Raw genomic sequence first — 19,977 nt, forward strand, 5'->3', positions numbered from 1 at the left:
AGTTACAGCCAACATTTCATTATTACTGTCATCCAAGTTGCCTTCTACCTTTAAAGTGCACTTTTCCCATTCAGAAATGTTTTGGTGACTTTTATGTTCAGATCCGGAGTGCTGAAGTAGGTGAAGCAGATCATTAGAATTTGGCAGAAAAACTGCCATTAACTGAACCATTGAATGTTCCAATTACAATTGCTTTTGATTCATCCTTTGAGTATATCTAGTTGATTGGGTATGAGGAGTTAGCACTTTTGACAACATTCCTCTACTTAACCTAGAAGGAATGTAAATTTGTATTCAGATATAGAAGCCAGGAGATTTTGAGTTCTAGTGACTAGCCCTAATAATTCACTGTATTTCACAATTTCTAGTTAGGGAATCATCACTCTAGGATATAGGCTAATATTATTCCCTTTTCTCCATTTTGAATAGATAGAAGCAACAGATCTCTAGTCCTATAGCATGTACATATACAAAAAAAGCGCCCTGTCTGAAGGCTTTGTCTAACGAACTGAGTCAAGTGGCCAAGGTTCACGTGACTATTTGGAGGCAGCACTCGAAGAGTAAAGAGCCTGTTCAGACAGAGGAGATTGGCTTGGTTTAGGATCGTTGGTCCTCTGTGCGCAGGAAGGGGGGAGGTCTACTAGGAGATAGATGCAGAAAGAAACCTTTAGAAAAGGCCAGGAGGCTGATCCAGGGTTTCAGGAAGGAACTACAGAGTCTCTGAAGCATTTCACAGTCAGTTGAAGTGTTTTGTTAAATAAAGAAAACTTTGGAGAAAGACAGAAATTTCAGAAAACTTTAGGGGAATACATACAAATCTTATTGTTGTATCTAATCTGCAGACTCAGATGGTTTCAGGAGTTTTCCAGACACAGACAGCTGCAAGGAAGAAGTCCTATAAAGAATGAAAAGGGGAAATGATTAATAAATGGTTAGTTGCAGTGCTTACATGGAGAGGCAGACAATGAAAATAAATGAGAATAGAGAGAAAAGGGAGAGCTGATTTATGAATGGCTTTGAAGGTAAGGACAGTTTACCTAGATGTGACATGATCAAGTGCTGGTCAAACATTTTAATGTGGGGTTAGATTGATATTGTAGCATAACTGAGGAAATCCCCTACCAGTCTTGTTGGTGAGGAGGCAGATGGGAATGAACAGTTGTCTTCTTTACTAGCCTTTGAATTTTGGAGGGAATTAGATGCAAAAGGCTGATGTACCCTATCAAGTTACTTGCCTATCGTGCTAATAATATGGTTGTGTTAATTTAGATTAATTAGATAATAAAGAGCTGTAATGCAAAAAAATCTGCTAAAATCTGTTCTGTAGCACAATGTGCCCTGCCTGCCAGTGCCTCAGACTGGAATAACTGGGGCAGGGATTGCATATTTACCTGGCCAAATGGTTACACTCAGGAGAGTGGGAGGTAGGTGTTGCAAAGCTGCTCTCGGCATTCCTGCAGACCCTTTGTGTTAGCTTAACTGATGTCTGGGTTGAGGTATAATACACTAGGCCTTATGCCTGCCCATTGCATTTTGGGAAGACCCACTGAATACTAGCACAGCAGCACTCAACTCCTTGGGGGGGCTTTGCCATCGACCTGCTGGGTACAGGTCCATACCCTTTCATAGCTGGGGCCAGGGCATGTTTGTAAATAAGAGTCTAGCAAGAGCCCCAAATTAGTGGTCCTGCTGCTTGTACCTGTCTGTGTGCATATGCTGCTTACCTCCTCCCCACACAGCCAACCACAAGCCTATTGGTGCCATGCACTGTCTGGGCTGTGTGGCAGTCCAGATGCCATTATACGTAGGAGCAACTTGGGTGCAGTACAGCCCTGCCCAAGGGCTGTCTGGTGAATCGGGTTCCCCTGCAGTGCAGTGGTTCCTGGTCTAGGATATAACAAAATGGTTCAGCCTCTGAATGCACTTTCCAATGAGTGCCATGTTTGCATTACAGTGATTAGAGGGCAAGGTTGCACTTGAATGAAAAAACACACATAAGCTCAAAGTCCAGGTCAGGTAATATGGGGCTATATTTTATCTTTTGTCCATGCTGCAGCAGGCCGTTTGCAAGATCAGCAGAAGTTAAGGTTATCAGATTTCCATGGTTGAGACATGGTCTCACCCAAATATGGATCATAGCTTATTTATGGTTTCCTGGAACTGAAAGGGAGAACTTAAGTCTGTGACCCTTCACCCACATAGGATGGTAGGAAAAATTTCCTCAGACTCAGCAGATGCATCATTATATCAAAGTCCTAAAATAATTGGTTCAGGCTGAGTTGAGTAATCAGGACAGGATGTCATAGATGACCACAAAGGACCATGGTAACGAATTAATGTATATGATAATAAGTTGAGAGCAATGATACACTGATCTATAGGGAAAAAAAGCACTTCAACATTAGAAACATGCATCAAACATGTTGTTATCAGCATCACATAGTATACAAATGTGACCCCAATCTAGGAGCGAGAGAGAGAAGAAGATGTAGTCCTTGGAAGGGCTGGAATGATGGCCCCTGGTGATGGGGAAGGTGGCAATAATGAGAAAGATGATGGGCTAACCTAAGATTGTTCTAGAAGGAATGATGTAAGTATATGGTATGGAAATATGGATGTACCGTATTTTCCGGCGTATAGGGCAACTGGGCGTATAAGACGACCCCCTATCTTTTTAATTAAAAGATAGGGTTTCATCTTATACCCCAGCGCCCTTCCGCCTCCTTTGCTCCCGGTGTCCCTGGTCTGCTGGAGATGGTCCCCAGCAGACCAGAGGCACCGGGAGCAAAGCCGCCAGGAGCGCCTGGGCTCCCCCCCGCCGGAGCCCCTCCGCGGCTTTGAAAGCCTCGGGGGAAGCCGGCGGGGGGGCAGCCCATGCGCGCCTGGGATGCCCCCCCGCCGGCTTCCCCCGAGGCTTTCAAAGCCGCGGAGGGGGCTCCGGCGGGCGGGCAGCCCATGCGCGCCTGGGATGCCCCCCCGCCGGCTTCCCCCGAGGCTTTCAAAGCCGCGGAGGGGCTCCTGCGGCGGGGCATCCGGCGTACAAGACGACCCCCGATTTTTGGGGGATGTTTTTTAACTTCAGAGGTCGTCTTCTACGCCGGAATATATGGTACATTCCCTAGGTAAATTGGGGTGTTTGTGACACTGCTAACTTTATTAATAAACTATATTTGTAAATAAACAAGAATTTCTATAGAGTGAGGGTTGTAACTGTGCACATCAAGGTTCCCAATCATATAATAAGTGAATACTGGGCCTGATCCTGGGACAAAGAACCTGTCAACCCTAAAGGTGGGTAATTAGAAGTTTAAACGTAATATTAGATCAGATAACACTGAGGGAAAAAGCAAATGACATGCTGAACGCTATACAGCCTATGAGGAGATATGAGTTAACTGTGTGGTTGATTAGACAGATCTAATGGTTTGTGGCCTGTTGTCAGGCCTGATGACACCATAGAGTCTTGTTCTTAGCTCCTGACAAGGTAATGCTTCTTAAACTGTGGTATGATAAATCATTTCTGTCTGCTAGGGTGCTTGTATTCACTGTAGGGTTCCTCAAAACTTTTTTCAAGGGACAACTTCATTTAGAAGCCTTAATGACCTATTAAATATGTCTAGGTTTGTGGAAGAGATTCCACGAAGAAGAAAATTAGCCTCTGAATTAGAGGTGATAAAGCAAACCTGGGAAATGACATTGCTCTATGATAAATGCCCTCAAGCTATAGTCAGTCAGCTGGATTTGGGGATAGAGGCCAGAGCTCCCAAAACCACTAGAGAATAAAATGTATTCAAAGGATTAGGAATAGTTCTGGAAGAAAACTGGGAACTTGTGGTACAGGACTACATGAATACACAGCTGAAGAATCCAGTCTCTCTGGGAAATCCCATTTTTTGTAACCGACCTTTTTTTCAACAGACAATTATGGGCTCAGTTACTGTGTTTTGGAAATCTAAGAACCTTATTTGCAGTACACAGAAGCGTATATTTCACTCCATATCAATTAAAAGAAAGTGGTTAGGACCAATTGACTAATATTAGACCAATTGACTAATATTAGATGGAAAATCTGATTGTATGTGATTTACCTAGTATTACTTTGGAGAAGATAAGTCTTCTCCCTCCCTTTGACTCAGTACTTAGGCATTTCATTTTCCTCTTCTTTTCCCAAAACGAGAATTCATTATTCTGCGAGTATATCAGACAGGAGCTATCCCAAATAACAGCCAGGTTCTCAATTTAGTTATGCTTAAACCAAAGTGTTTTTATTGGCAGGTTAACAGATAGTGTCTCATTAAATAAAAGATAACACCTAAATGCCTAGACAAATATTACAGAAAGCCTCGTTTGACTATCATTAAATTTAATGTTACAAAATACTACAGACTCACCATGATTTAAAGCATGGTGGGGATTTCTTTAGTCTTTTACCCTGATCACAGCACTTCGAGAGTTTGCTGAGAGGAAGACACCTTGGAAAGAATGTCTGTGGTATCTTCTGCCTTTTAGGTACAGCAACCTCCTCCTTTCACCCAAGGTGGTTACTTGTCTTTGTGCTATCTACTCATCGATACTGAGTCAGAAGAATACTCAAGTTTGAATACCAGTTTATGAAAAAAAATCCCTTTTTTTCCAAGATAATTTGAGTAGATTTTGTCCAGAAGTATTAACTCCCCCTAAGTCATTTATACACAACCATTATCCATTCTGTTGTAGGACCATATCAAGTCCATTTTAATCACTATGCAAATTAAACTATTTCTATGCAGCCTCACTAAATTATGTATACAGTCTCTACAAGTGTGCTAGGTACCTTATCTGTACATATACATGACATTGTCCCTGCCCAGAAGAGTTGACAATTTAATTTTGGACATGGCACATGAGCGGGAAAGAAGAATCAGGGAAGAAAAGTTAAAGGCTATAGTAATGAGCTCATGCATTTACCCAGGTACATTATGTGCACATCAGTATGTTTCTAGTAATTTTAAAGTAAGATTACTTCCCCCCCACACACACACACACAAGCTATATTTTGTTGTTTCATTTTGTTGAGAGGTGTAGATATGCAAGGTGATGAGAGTGAGAGAAACAGCTGGATATCTGAGCCTGGGAAATGTTGAAAGGAGTCAAGAGACAACACATGGCACAAAAGCGGGAAATAGAGGTGGGACAAAATGGTAGGATGGGGATAAGTGGGATTTCCTCTCAAACACAGTCCAACTCACAACTCTAAATGTGACATCCTTCTTTTCAATAGAAAAGCACATTTGTAGATTTTGCCACCACATTTGTGCTCATGTGGATTGGGGAATACAACTTAATCTAATCAAAGATAAGAGTTCATGCTGTACTTTTGTTCTTGTGATTAAGAGGAATTAGATTTGTCCAAGAATTCTGAGTGCTTTTGCGTAGTAAAAATACACCAGGAGTGAGGAACCTAAAGCCCATGGGCTGGATCCAACCCTGAATTACTTTGATCTGGCCCACGCTGAGGCCCAGGGCTTGCCCTGCAATGAAGGAAACCAGCACTCACACTCTAGCCACACACAAGTCACCAAACCTTCCTCTCTTTCACCATGGAGCTGGAGCATGAGTGCCAGCAACCCCATTGAGGGGAGAAGCACCGAGACTTGGTCATCCCCCCGCGGGGCCAGAGCGTGAGTGAAGAGTCTCTTTTTTTCCCTCCTCACCCCTTCTCAGATGGAAGCTAGATCGAAGACTTTGGGGGGGTTACTTGTTGATAGCCTTGTCAGTGATGTTTGGTTTGGTTTGTGGTTTTGCCTTTCTCTTGTGTGTGGGCCCCAACCAAAAAAAGGTTCCCCACTCCTGACATACACAGTGAGATGGGCTTTGATTTTTATGTTGCCTTAACTGGTAGTTTCTTTGATTTTTAGAGATTGTGTTGGGATGAATTCACTTCAGCAACACTAAATTAACCAAATATTTTTGTGTGGATAGAAGAGAACTTGCTACATGTGCTAATGTTATTCACTTATGAATGCATCCACATTTTTCATATCTTCCTTTCATTGTGAGTGAAATTCCTCATTAACGTCATATCTTCATATTCTTGATTAAATCCATTATTAACAGCCCTGGATGGTTTATCATAAGTCCATTCACTTGGCAAGGTACTGAGGTCATCCGTATTTCTTGAGTTGATCCTATACTTTTTACAGCACCGAAGAATCTATTAAAAATATCATTAAGCAGTAAATAACAAATTGTCATTAAATACATTGTTGCCTTAGAAACCATCAACCAGACTTAACAAGAAAAGCTCCACAAGAGTTGTGTTTGGATTCTGTGCTACTTGAAATGTGCGCAGGCATATGACAAGTGTAATAAAAGTTACCCAGCTCCTTTATGCAGTGAGTAAATTTAATCTTTAGAAACTAGCAGAATATTAAGGTTAGCATGATAACTTTAGAGTGATATACTGACTACCATACAGTGGCTAATTTGTATATAAATTTTCTGACACCACAAGGAGATTGAATGGATGAAATCTGGAGACTTTGTGGGATACTTTTACTTAAATTTGTGAAAAAAGAAAAGCAGAACACATTACTTAAAACTGCTATTGCTTTAAAATTTTGCAGTGAAATATATTGCATTAATCCAACAATATATTACCAATCTTAAAAGCAAACCATTTCCAGGCAGCAGAAAAAGTGTTTGCTTATATTCTATCTTTTGAATTGCTATGAAATGAATTAATATTTGGGAGGGTATTTGTGATATTATTAAATATTTTTCTCCCCCACTTAGTATTTTAAACATATTTCTGTACTGTCATTTTTAAAAGGTAAGGTTTGTTTTGGTTTTTTTAAGGCCCCTTAAAAACTGTATTTGGAAGAGAACAAGGAATTGATTTAGGGCTCATGGAAGATGCTGGATTGACAACCACAGGCTTGTATCCACCAAAAGATACAAAGGCCTCTTGTAGGTATTCCTGTACCATTCCACAAATCATCTCAGACTTGATCTGGTGTGACTCATGAAAATTCATTTCTAAGGCTTCTGATGGAACTGCCAGAAAAGGTTGCCAGATGTGACGGTGAATTTCTTGTGGAAAAAGTTTCATCCAGAAAACCAATCCCAGGAGTGGGCCTAGCCATACCACTGGGCCAGGGCAGAAAACTTTTATGGAGCCCCTTCCCTGTCCTATCTCTCAAGCTAAAAACACCCACAACCACAAAAAATCAACCACTTACAACCAGCCAGTCAGTACAGGAAAAAAGCCACCCAGTGACAGCATATTTTCGTTTTATAACTTACTTTGATCTGTCTGTTTTCATTTGCAGCCACTAAAATCCTAGTCTTTGTACTTAATAAAAACAATTTTGTTTACTATCAAGCCCAGTATAAATAATTGTTACCTGGAGGGGGGGAGGGGGTACAGCCATTTTGCATATTACTTTATCATTGATAACCGGGACTTACCTGATGAACGTTCACTGTGGAAAACTTTTTCACAATGAAAGATGCATTTATTTTGGGGCTTGATCCCTTTTGAGTGTTGGTTTCCTGGGTACTGTGCCCTAGCACCTGTATCCTCCCGGAGCTGAAATTGTTTAGTGTCTGCATTGCTCTGCAGAGGGGTGGTAACCCCAACCCTGCGCCTTTTCTGGCAGAAGACCAGAGAATCTGGCCCAGCAGGACAGCGTGGTGGGGAGTTTTAGAGAACAAGAAGGTGGGTGTCAATGGCATGCTCAGCGCGCTGGGGAACAATTCCAAGGGGGCTTCTGTGACCATACCCTGGCACACTGTGTATTCAGTTGAAGCATATCTCACCAGCCAAACTAACCAGCTGTTATGTGTCCTGACTCTTTGGAAGCTGTAAACTGGGTGTTACTTCAGTAAGAGAAACTGGACACTGCAGATAAGAGGGGTTTGGGAAGATTCAAGACCAGACAGTTTATTGGGGTCACCCTTCAAGGAAAGCTGGTTTGGTGGAAGCTCAGGGTGAGGTTTTTATGCTATGGTGATGCTACTGACATCCAAGGTATCAGAGCAGGTTGTGACCGTACCCCATTTCTTTCACAGACATGCCCTGGTCTTTCCTCCAGATCACACATGAAATGGGCAAAGAATCTAGATTCTACTTGTAGCTCTTCACCTGCTGTAAATTAAAAAATGCTTTTATGCATGTTTGAAATATACTCAACCATCTCTTTCAATGAGAAATATGCTAGCATAATATTTAGTTCTATAATACTTATTTGGGAATGGTTACTTACACAGAAAAATATGAGAATACTGGAAGAACAGATGCTATATCCAAGGAGAAAGAACCACACCCATGATGTTTTTTCATGCCTGATACTGCTATTGCATTTGGATTCTGAAATAAAGCAAAGGACATTTAAGTATCTAGAAACCAAAAAGGTGTTTGTTTTCCAGATGAGTGTTTTATATGATAAGTTAGATGGGGCTTGATCATGGTTGGCTTTCTATTCATATGTATCACATTTTCTTTCACTAATGTTTTCAGGTTAAAGGTTTGAGCTTCTTCTGGAGAGAGTTATGAACAGTTTCACTTGAAAAGCATGAAATGAACAGAATGATAGCTTGATTATAAAATGGGTGAAATCAGACATTTCCAGTGAATTCACATATTCCTAGGCCAGAAATGAACAATGTGATAATCTTGTCTGACCTCCTGTAGAACTCAAACAGGGGTGGCCAACCTCACTGACCCTCTGAGAATCTTCAGATTTTCAAGAGCTGAGGAGCACCTGCTGTGGCTCAGAGCTTCAACCCTGTGGAGTTGAGGTGGGATTAGAGACGTTAGCCCCATGGCAGCCATCTGCCGGAGCTCTGTGAGCCACACTACAACTGTAAAAAAGCCACATGTGGCTCATGAGCTGCTGTTATGCCACACATAAGGCCTCCGAAAACCTCTTTGGAATGTGACAACAAATTGCTATAATAAAGAAACAAGCCATTTTCATGGCAATGACTACTTCATTTAATTTCAGGCAACTTATTTTCTAAAACAGAAGTCAAAAAGTATTGGTGCTCTAGTATCAAAGAGAATTTATCTCAGCAGCCATTGAAAGCTGAAGGAGCCTTAGCAAAATACAATTGGACAGTGAATATAGTGGGAAATCAAACATTTGGTAGTTGGTCTGGGATCTACTGGTAGTTCTTGGAGCCTCTGACAGGTGATCTTGCCTCGTTTGGGCAAGAGGCTCTCAAGTGCAGCACTTCAGCTGCCCCTCCTCCCACTGCTGCGCAACTCTTGCCCTTTGCCTGGGAGCTTCCTCCCACCCCGGGAGCCTCCTGCTTGTGGTACAGAGTAGGGAAGGGAAAGGAGGGTGCTGATGTCAGGGTGCCCCTTCTTCCACCCTGTATTCTATTTCCACAGAATGGGGAGAGGGGGACAACTGGGCCTGGGATGGAGGGAGTTTGCTGGCTGGTTTTGAGAGTGGTCCAGGCCAGGGTGAACCTGCCTTAGCCCCACTGCACCACCACCCAGGAGTGACCTGTGGTAATCAGTGTCCAGCTGGAGCCAGCTCCAAACCCCTGCCCCAGTCATGTACCCCCCTCTATACCCGAAGCCCCTGCCCTAGCCCTGAGCCCCCCCAGACCCAAACTCCCTTACAGAGCCTACACCCTGAACCCCCTCCTGCACCTCAACTCCCTGCCCCAGGCTCAGCTCAGAGCCCCCTCACATTCGAAATCCCTTAGCCCAAGACCAGAGCCTGTGCCCCAACCCTCTGCCCCTGCCTAGTGAAAGGGAGGGTGAATGGGAGGACGGAGAGAGCAGGGGCAGGGCCTCGGAGAAGGGGCATGAAGGAGGTGGGGCAAGGGTACTTAGGTTTGAGGTAGATCTTGGATTGCACTTAAGTTCAAAAAGTGATCTTGTGCTTAAAAAGGTTGGAGACCCCTGGAGTAAGGGCTGGCGATAGCAAGTGATGGAGAGGAGGGGAACAGAGAGGGCAGGGCCTCAAGGAAGGAGTGGGATCTTGGGGAAGGGATGGGGTAGATTTTGGCTTGTCCTGACATTTAAAAAGTGATCTTGGGTGCTTGGATGTAAAAAGGTTGGAGACTACTGAGTTAACCTAATGTCCAGTCTGATTTGTTTAGAGAATGCAGAAGGGTGAAGTATCTGTGTTGTTAAAGAGAGGATTTCTCAACTGATTGGTCAGTAGATCCTATGTGTGTCATTAAAGTCAAATGGGCAAGGTTCACAAAGCACTGAAAATATTATTACAATCTAAAAGACAGACACTTTCACTCCCCACTCTCCTTGACCCTTCAGGGGCAACCTCTTGAAACACAAATTGTACTGGGTTATCATTGATTTATATTTACTATAAAAGTACAGGTAAGAAATGTGAGGTGCATGGGGTAATTTTCACCTTTAAACTAGAGTAAATGGTGGAGTCTCTGGAACTTGAAGTCTTTAATACATGATTTGAGGGCATCAGTAACTCAGCCAGAGGGTATGGGTCAATTACAGGAGTGGGTGGGTGAAGGTCTGTAGTCTGCAGTGCAAAAGTCAAACTAGAACTATATAATCCTGATTGTACCTTCTGGCCTTCAATTCTCTGAGTTGACTAGTGAGGGAAGCAGGGTGGCAACTTCCCTCCCCGCACACACAAATAGCTTTTTGTAAAATCTTGAAATGTATTGCTCTTTGTGTCATTATTCCATACATGTACCTACAATTCCATCCTGTCTTCTTCCACTCCTACCCAGATTTTGAGTCAGGTGCAATTAAAACAACAAAGTTCTGGGACTGTGGGAGAAAAGGCAATAAAACTGGCAAGTAATTTAGCTCATCTCTGTATAAAACCATGTCTATTTCTAAGACTCTCTTACCATGTACAGTCAGCTTGCTGCCATTTCCACATTTGCGCCTTACTGGTGGTGGTTCACTTAGATTTAAGTCACAGAAATATATGCCACTGTCGTCCATCTGAACGTTGTCCAGTTTTAAGATTGAAAATCTTTTGGACTCTTTTGTTTTAATTTGTACCTTTGACTTTTGAACATGAGAGGTATTTGTGCTTGACTGGAGCCCAGGCTGATTACAGGTAGGGCCTTTCCTCCAGTACACGTCTGTATCAACTTCAGCTTTCTCTGGGTAGTCAAATTCACACAGTATCCAAACAGTTGAATCAAGAGAAACATTGATTTCTTGAGGATACTGTACAACTGAAAGTTCTGCTCCACTGGAAACTGTAAGACAGAAATAAAGTGAGTGCATATGAATTATTATATTCTTTACAGGAGCACACACACAAACAGTTGGGGGAGTTTAAAAACTGTGACTGAGGATAGACACAGCCCGCTCAGCAAATGTATATCAGAGTGTTCCTAAATTACAGAAAAGCTCCAGACTTTAGCATACTGGGTGAAATCCTAACCCAATTGAAATCAATGGAAGCTTTGCCTCTGGGGCCAGGGTTTCACATACAATATCCAAATAAAAATCAGTGAAGCATTTATAAGTTACTAGAAGACTTACCTGGTATTGCCTGGATTTGGGACCGGCATGGGGGGGGAGAGGCGGTGGGAGAGTCCTCTCATTGGCTTCTCCCGAGGGGGCTTGACCTGAGGGCCAGCCCAGAGTGGTGGGGACCATGTGGCATGGTGTGTACCTAACCCCTGGGGGCAGCCTGGAGCAGCAGGGGCCATGCTGCTGACTTGCGACTGCTACCTGGGGCTGAAGTGCTTGTTGCCCCCGTGATCATTCATGAGAATACAAATCCCTGCTATCATACCCCTCCCTTTATGTTTGATGCAAAACAATTGCATTCCACACACATCCCATTATCCTGGCATAAGAGGAAGCTGCATAATTTGATAGTCCTAGCTCAGGGGTGTCCAACCCGTTACAGGCAAAGAGCCAAAATAGTTGTGCATATAGTGCAATGAGCTGGGGAGAAAACGTTGTTGAGCCAAAAAAAAAAAACCTGCCCCTTTAAAAAAAACATCAGGCTCCCATTGGCCGATGCCATCTTACTGGCACCATTTTGCTTTGCCACTCTGGACGACTCCCCTGCACCCAGTGAGCACAGGGAACCAGGGGCCATTTCTAGGGGTGCAGAGGCGGTTTCACGAGCCACGGGGGAGGCTTCATGAGCTTCACTTTAAGGGGGCGAAGAGCCACATGTAGCTTGCGAGCCATGGGTTGGCCACGGCTGTCCTAGCTCTTACCATTTAGGAGGAGTTCTTGAACAAACTGACTCATGGACAGACAGACATACAGACAGATAGGCACAATCTCTCTAAAATGTATAGTAAGTAAGGAAACTCTTCAGTATTTCTTATATTGGATACTTTGGCCTTCTAAGAATAAATGGTGGCGGAACAAAACTAAAGTGTTAGAACTGAACATTCCCAACTGGGGACGAAGATTGGATCCAAATCAGAATTACATAGCTGGCCTCATTCTCTATCTTAGTCTCGAACACACAGGGATATACCCAAGTTTTGAAGATGTCCAGATCCAAACTTTTACGAGAGGACCTATTTCTGAGTATATCATCTTTTTAGAAAGTACTATATACTAAAGTTGTGTAAATAATACACTTTTTTCCTAAAGATATTCTAAAAATAATAATAATGATATTTTTTGGCAAAAATGTTTATTTTATTTTGAGGGCTTTTTCCTTTAAAAGTATTATTTTAAAATAAAATTAAGGGCAATTTCTAAAGAAAAGCTATTTTCAATCAAAGTTGAAATGTTGTTTAGTTATTGGCTTGTTTTTTTGGTCTGTTAAGCTATAAAAATTATTATGATTAATCCTGTTAAAGACAATAATAGAATACCATTTATTTTAATATTTTAGGTGTTTTCTGTATTTTCTTATATATTGATTTCAATCAAAGCAAAATACAAAATGTACAGTGCTCACTTTATATTTATTTATTGCATAATTTGCACTGTAAAAAACAAAAATAATATTTTTTAGTTCACCTCATACAAGTACAGGTAGCACCTCCCAAAGCCACCACTGTCTGGTCTGGCAACATCTGTGGTCCGGCAAAGGACTACAGATGTTGCTGGATCAAAAAGCCCAGTAGCCTAGCGGCAGGAGGGTAATCCAGAAGTAGGGCCAGCTGAAGCAATGGGGTAAGGCATGGCAGGAACTGGAGCTGGTGGCAGCCCCCAGCAGTGGGACTGGAGCTGGTAGCAGCCCCTGGCAGCCTGCGGCTCTGAGACTGGGTCCAGGGCAGCACCTGCAGTGCAGGACTGAGCCAGTGGCAGCAGAGGGCCGGAGCCAGAGCCCCAGGCAACCTGCGGAAGTGGGGCTGGGGCTTGAGCTGGCAGCAGCTCCCAAAAACCCTCCAGGAGCCCCCCAAGAGCGCCAGAGCCACAGGCAGCCAGCAGCAGTGCAGGGCCAGAGCCTGTGGGCTGCTGCAGGTCTAGGGCTGGAGCTGGAGCTGGAGTCCTTGACAACCGCAGCAGCCCCTGGCAGCCTGCGGCAGTGCGGCCAGGTCAGAGCTGGTAGCAATCTTTGGCAGCCTGCGGCAGCAGGGATGGAGTTAGACCTGTCGGTGCACGGGGCCAGAGTCAGAACCTGTGTCAGCCTGCAGCAATGTGGGCTGCTGGAGCCCACAGGCAGCCTGTCAGGCAGTCCAGCCAGGGCAGCAGTAGTAGGGCCAGCAACCCAGCAGGCAGCCCGGATAGAGCTGAGGGTAGTGTGTGTGGGCTGGGGGCTGGCAGCACTAAAAGTCAGTGGCTGTGGGGCTGTGACAAAGAACCTTCCCTGGTTCAACAAATTCCCTGGTTCAGGACCGGTGAGGTCCCGAAGGTGCCAGACCAGGGAGGTCCAACCTGTACTGTAGCTCAATCTCTTTGAGTCTGTCTACACTTCACCTGTAGCTCGAAATGAGCTATGCAAATTGCATACCTTATTTCGAGTCAGTTTTGAAATAGCTTATTTTGAAATCTGGCGCTGTCTACACAGCACTTATTTTGAAATTAATTGCTATTCCGAAATGTCCCTTTCTCTTCGTAGAGCCTTGTGGATAAGGGAGAAGCGGTGGATGTCATATACCTAGACTTTAGTAAGGCATTTGATACGGTCTCGCATGATATTCTTATTGATAAACTAGGCAAATATAACTTAGATAGGGCCACGATAAGGTGGGTGCATAATTGGCTGGATAACCGTAGTCAGAGAGTTGTTGTTAACGGTTCTAAATCCTGCTGGAAAGGGATAACAAGTGGAGTTCCTCAAGGGTCTGTTTTGGGACCCGTACTATTCAATATCTTCATCAATGATGTAGATATTGGGATAGAGAGTACTCTTATTAAGTTTGCAGATGATACCAAACTGGGTGGGGTTGCGACTTCTTTGGAGGATAGGGACATAATTCAAAATGACCTTAGCAAGTTAGAGAAATGGTCAGAGGTAAACAGGATGAGGTTTAATAAAGAGAAATGCAAAGTGCTCCACTTAGGAAGGAACAATCAGTTCCATACATACAAGATGGGAAGCGACTGTCTAGGAAGGAGCATGGCGGAAAGGGATCTAGGGGTCATAGTGGACCACAAGTTGAATATGAGTCAACAGTGTGATGCTGTTGCAAAAAAAGCAAATATGATTCTAGGTTGTATCAACAGGTGTGTTGTAAGCAAAACTCGTGAAGTCATTCTGCTGCTCTACTCTGCACTAGTTAGGCCTCAGCTGGAGTACTGTGTCCAGTTCTGGGCGCCACATTTCAAGAAAGATGTGGAGAAATTGGAAAGGGTACAGAGAAGAGCGACAAGAATGATTAAAGGTCTAGAGAACATGACCTATGAAGCCAGGCTTCATGAACTGGGCTTGTTTAGTTTGGAAAAAAGAAGATTAAGGGGGGACATGATAGCGGTTTTCAAATATCTAAAAGGGTGTCACAAGGAGGAAGGAGAAAATTTGTTCCTCTTGGTTTCTGAGGACAGGACAAGGAGTAATGGGCTTAAAGTGCAGCAGGGGAGGTTTAGATTGGACATTAGGAAAAAATTCCTAACTGTCAGGGTGGTCATATATTGGAATAAATTGCCAAGGGAGGTGGTGGAATCTCCCTCTCTGGAGATATTTAAGAACAGGTTAGATAGACATCTGTCAGGGATGGTGTAGACGGAGCTTGATCCTGCCTTGAGGGCGGGGGGCTGGACTCGATGACCTCTCGAGGTCCCTTCCAGTCCTATTATTCTATGATTCTATGATTCTATGAGGTTTACAGGAACATCAAAATAGCAAGCCCTTTATATTTCGAAATAACAGGCGTGCTCAAAATACGTGGAATAACTATTTATCTTTATCACGAAAATTGAACTTGAAAATGTAGAATTATGCACAAAAATAAGTTCAAAAATAAAAAGATATAAAACTTTAGAGCTTACTAGTTTGTTCAGTCTTACTTCTTTTCTACACAAAGTTTGTTTATATTCTCAGGAAATAATTTTGAATTCTTGTTTACAATGTCACCTGAAAGTGAAAACAGACATTCATACAGCACTTCTGTAGCCAACATCACAAAATATTTATGTACAAAAAAATGTGTGTCTCTCTTCATGATTCAACCACCATTTCAGAGGACATGCATCCATGCTGGTGGTAACTCAAGAATATGATTGTTGTACTCCATCGCTACCCAAAACAGTACAGAACACCACAAGTTCATTTTCATCAGCAGAGTCAGATGCCTCTACAAAAGTTTGATTATTTTTTCTGGTGATTCAGGTTCTGTAATTTCTACATCAGAGTGGTCCTCTTGTAACACTTGAAAGCACGCCTCGGCCCCTAGATTTTAGTAGGCACCTCAGACTTCTAAACCTTGCAATTGTACTTTCTTTACATTTTGTCAAATCTGCAGCAAAAGTGTCCTATACAAGACAGCTTGAATATGAAATATATGTCAGAATGCTGGTAAAACTCAGAGCAGGAAACATACAACTCTCCCCCAAGGAGCTGAATTACAAATCTAACTAGTGCATTATTTTTTAACAAGTATCAGCAGCATGGAACGATGTCATCTGGAATGGTGGTCAAAGCATAAAGGGCTACACAAATGCTTAGCATATCTGGCACATAAATACCTTGCAATGCCTGCTACAAGGGTTTCAGACGAATACCTATTCCCACTTTCAGTGACATTGTAAATAAGAAGCAAGCAGAATTATCTTTTGTAAATTTAAACAAATTTGATTGTCTAACTGGATAAGAAATAGGGCTGATGAACTTTTAGGTTCTAAAAATGTACATTGTTTTGATTTTGATTTTAGTGTATATCTATATTAACAAGTTACACTTTCATGATAAAGAAATCACACCGCAGCACTAGTATGAGGTAAAAAGAAAAATACAATTTCTTTGTTTATCATTTTCACAGTTCAGATACTTGTATTAAAAATATAAAGTGAACGCTGAACTTCGTATTCTGCATGATAATTTAAAATATAGGAAAATATCCAAAACTATTTAATGAATTTCAACTGGTATTTTTATTGGTTAGCAGTGCAATTAAAACTGAGCTTTATCACAATTAATTTTAAAATTACAATGATTTTTTATTTAATTTCATGAGTTATGTGCAGTTAAATCAGTAGCCCTACATTTTAGTAGCCAATATAATTGCTGAAATTGACACATTCACAAACTATTTTGGTTGTCTCAAATCAATATTTCACTAAAACAAGTTTGTTTTAAAAAAATCACCTTTGTGTGCGTATATGTGCATACACAGAATATGATTACTTTAAATAACTCATATTTTTCCCTTCATATACAAGAATCCTTAACTCACATTATTAAATAAGTAAGACAACTTCTTAGCTACAATATATATTAAAAGTCTGGTCTGGAATCCTTGAAACCTGACTGTTCTGAACAAGGCAATATGCCAGACCAGGGAAGGTCCCCTGCTACCAGCTCCCCAGCTTACTGTCCCTTCCTGCTGATGGCCCTAGCTGCCCCCCTGCTGGGCTGACATGCTGCTGCAGCCCTGGCCACCCAGGCTGCTGCAGCCCCACTCCCAACCCCACTACTGGGGCTGTTGCATGCCAGTGTTATCCCTGGCCCCGCTACTAAGACTGCTGCAGCCCTGGATGTGCTACCTGGGCTCCAGACCCACTGGGCTCCCTGTCACCAGCCCTCTTGCCACTGAGGCTCCCAACTAGGACTCCCCAGTCCAGGAACATCCATGGTTGTTTATCGGATCAGAGTCTCCCAGTTTTGGGAGGTCCAACCTGTGTTAGGATAATTAGCTGCTGAAAGGAGTTAAATAGACACTAATATTTAAATTGTGTTAGTATGAATATATACGTTTACGAACAATGATATTAAATTAATAAGTTGTTTATAAAACAAGAAAAAGCCCTGACACAATAAGAGAATGTCTTTATGCAGACCATTGTGCAACCCTGACATATACATTTCCTATGCTACAGTTCTAATGACTGTAGTCTTGGTTTACAATTTGGAATGGACATGTCATTGATAATTTTATTACTCTAAGAAAAACAGCATGAAAAACCTAATTTCTACATTCAGAATTTTATTTAGAACTGAGAAATGATACTAGTTATAATCAGACTGTTTGTATAAGTAAAAAGAAAGCCAAGAACACATGAAAGAGATGGGTGAAATCAAGGAAAAAATTGTTTATCTTAATTCAAATGATAAAAAATTGGATTTTATTTGTAGAGGGCCAGAATCTCCACCCTGTCTTTTAGGAAGGGGTCCAGGAAAATAAGAAGCACATGATTAAATGTAATACACAGTAAATATTTATTGTAGAATTATCTTAAACATTGCAGTAGTGTTTGTCCTGTCTGCATTTTACTAATAACATTTTGCTTTTTTTTCATAAAATTAATTAAAATGGGAATGCAGATTTACTGGTCATGTAATAAAATTAATTAAAATGAGAACCCAGACTTACTGGTTGTATAATGAGCTCATCTTATTGCTATGATCCAGACAATTTTGGTTGTGGTCATTACCATTTTTCATTTTCAGCACTTCATATCATCACACCCAAAAGTATTAATTTTTGTTAACCCTCTTATTTCAATATGCAATAAAGTCTTATATTGTATAGATGTTCCTTAGAGGGTGTATGTACACAATATATGTACATACAGAGTATCAAATAAAGGGTGCTTGCATTACATTATCTCATACATAAACACATAATGCAGCAGAAAGACACAGGGAGTGAATGTACCTGAAATGATTATATACACTGTTTTAAACTAAAAATGCCTAGAATATGAATTAAAGTAAGATTGTTAGGTACAAGAGACAGAACATTCATAGCCTTCTAATTCATTAATATATTTTCTGTTAAGCAGTGCAAAGCACTCAGAAAGCTATACTAACAGGACATTTGAGTTTAAATAGGGGAATCCCTATATATAGTCAATATAGACTATACTACCTGCACTTGTTTACCTGCAGCATAATAGGACTGCTGGGTGTATCAAATGTTGTAAGGAATACAGCTGAAGCACACTGTTCTCAGCCACTCCCAGGTCAGTGGGAGGAGTCAAATGGCTGTTCCAGTCAGCATAAATTAGAGCTGTCTAAGGACTGCTCTAAATTGTTCTGCTTGCCAGATGGAGCCTTGGCTGCCTTCAGGAGTGGAGCATATGAAAGCCCCCTACTTCCTCATTCTTGACCTTAGATTCTGTCCCTAAGTGCTTTCAAATCATAACTGGAAGTGTTCTCTGTGAAGAAGTGTTACAAATTCATCTCTCTCGTTGTTCTGGAATTAAATAAGATTAATCCTTTCACTTTATACATACATACATATATATATATTCTCCAAAAATAAAGAAAACCTGCAAGAATCTCCCACCTTTCCTAATCATAATGGAAATATGCTTTTGCAAAATGTAACAAAACAAATGATGTAATGTTTAAATCTGGTCATGGTTTTTGCAGATGGTAGTTGTATTTTTGCAGATGATCACCTGATTATACCCATTTGTATTAAGAAACATATATCTGTGAAGGTGATAACATCTGTTGTGCTGTACTTAAAAGAGACTCCGTTATCTTTAGTGACATCTAATGAAGTAAAACTTGCATTAAACCTTTAACATGAAAAATAAAATTCTCGAAGAACAGATATGTGGCCTCTCCCCATTTATCCCCCTTGTTTAAAAAATATATAGATTAATTCTCAGAAATCAATGTACACAATTAGTAATGATATTCCAACTAACCCATTTCCTGTTAATTCACTTAATGTTTAGAAATTCCAAACAGTATTTTGAACTTGCACTAACTGACCAACAGAGTAAATTCAACAGTTGTTGGAAGGTTATATTTAATTTTGTCAGTTATCTAATAAGTTACTACAAATTCTCCATCAAATTGGAGTAAGTTATATAAATCAAAATATAAATTGTGATGGTAACAGATTATCTAAAATATTAAACTAGGCACAGTACACAAAAACTTTAAAAACTGTTTATGTGTTTTATCAAATGGTAAGTTTTATCTGTGTCTGTACAATGTTTTTAATTTGCATTTTCCTCCATAAAACAGCAATTATTTGATAGCACTAACACTAAATCAATTCACAGCTTGAAGACTTCAGGGGAAAATAACCAATCTTACCTGTGAGTTGAATAAAAAAAGAAATCATAATGAATATGACAAGTGGCATCATTTTCTTGAGAGTCCCAATTCCAATGACCAAAATCCCTTATTTAAAACACTTGATGCTGCAGTTGTTGGCAATTTGTGAGGCAGTAAAGAAAAGACACCTTAAACATGTTTTTAACTGTTTCTAAGAGGGAGGTTTTGTGGTTTACTCATTTTCCTTCCTTAGAAGTTGTTGTCATATTTTCTCATCTATGCAGTAAGTTATCTATTCACTGTACAGCTCTGAATCATAATCTATTAGGTCTGCGGTTCTTTCCTCTCAAAAATGTACTTTGATAATTCATCAAGGATATGAAAAGTTTTATTCTTGATTCTCCTGGGTACTGCAGTGATGTAAGGTAGAATCCTT

General features: G+C 41.3%; 1 protein-coding gene across 1 annotated transcript; it reads right to left on the reverse strand.

The window, feature by feature from the left end:
• Window positions 1-3,040: 3,040 nt before the first annotated feature.
• On the reverse strand, window positions 3,041-19,707 carry LOC106731380 (uncharacterized). The gene is made up of 4 exons (XM_025180208.3): window positions 19,581-19,707; window positions 10,837-11,196; window positions 8,247-8,350; window positions 3,041-6,193 (listed from the first exon to the last, which is right to left on the reverse strand). The coding sequence occupies exons 1-4, from the start codon at window positions 19,630-19,632 to the stop codon at window positions 6,017-6,019; spliced, it is 693 nt and encodes a 230-aa protein (XP_025035993.3). The 5' UTR covers window positions 19,633-19,707; the 3' UTR covers window positions 3,041-6,016.
• Window positions 19,708-19,977: the final 270 nt, after the last annotated feature.

The sequence above is a fragment of the Pelodiscus sinensis genome, chromosome 1, assembly GCF_052426305.1.
Source record: "Pelodiscus sinensis isolate ZL-2025 chromosome 1, ASM5242630v1, whole genome shotgun sequence".
NCBI classification, from domain to species: domain Eukaryota; kingdom Metazoa; phylum Chordata; order Testudines; family Trionychidae; genus Pelodiscus; species Pelodiscus sinensis.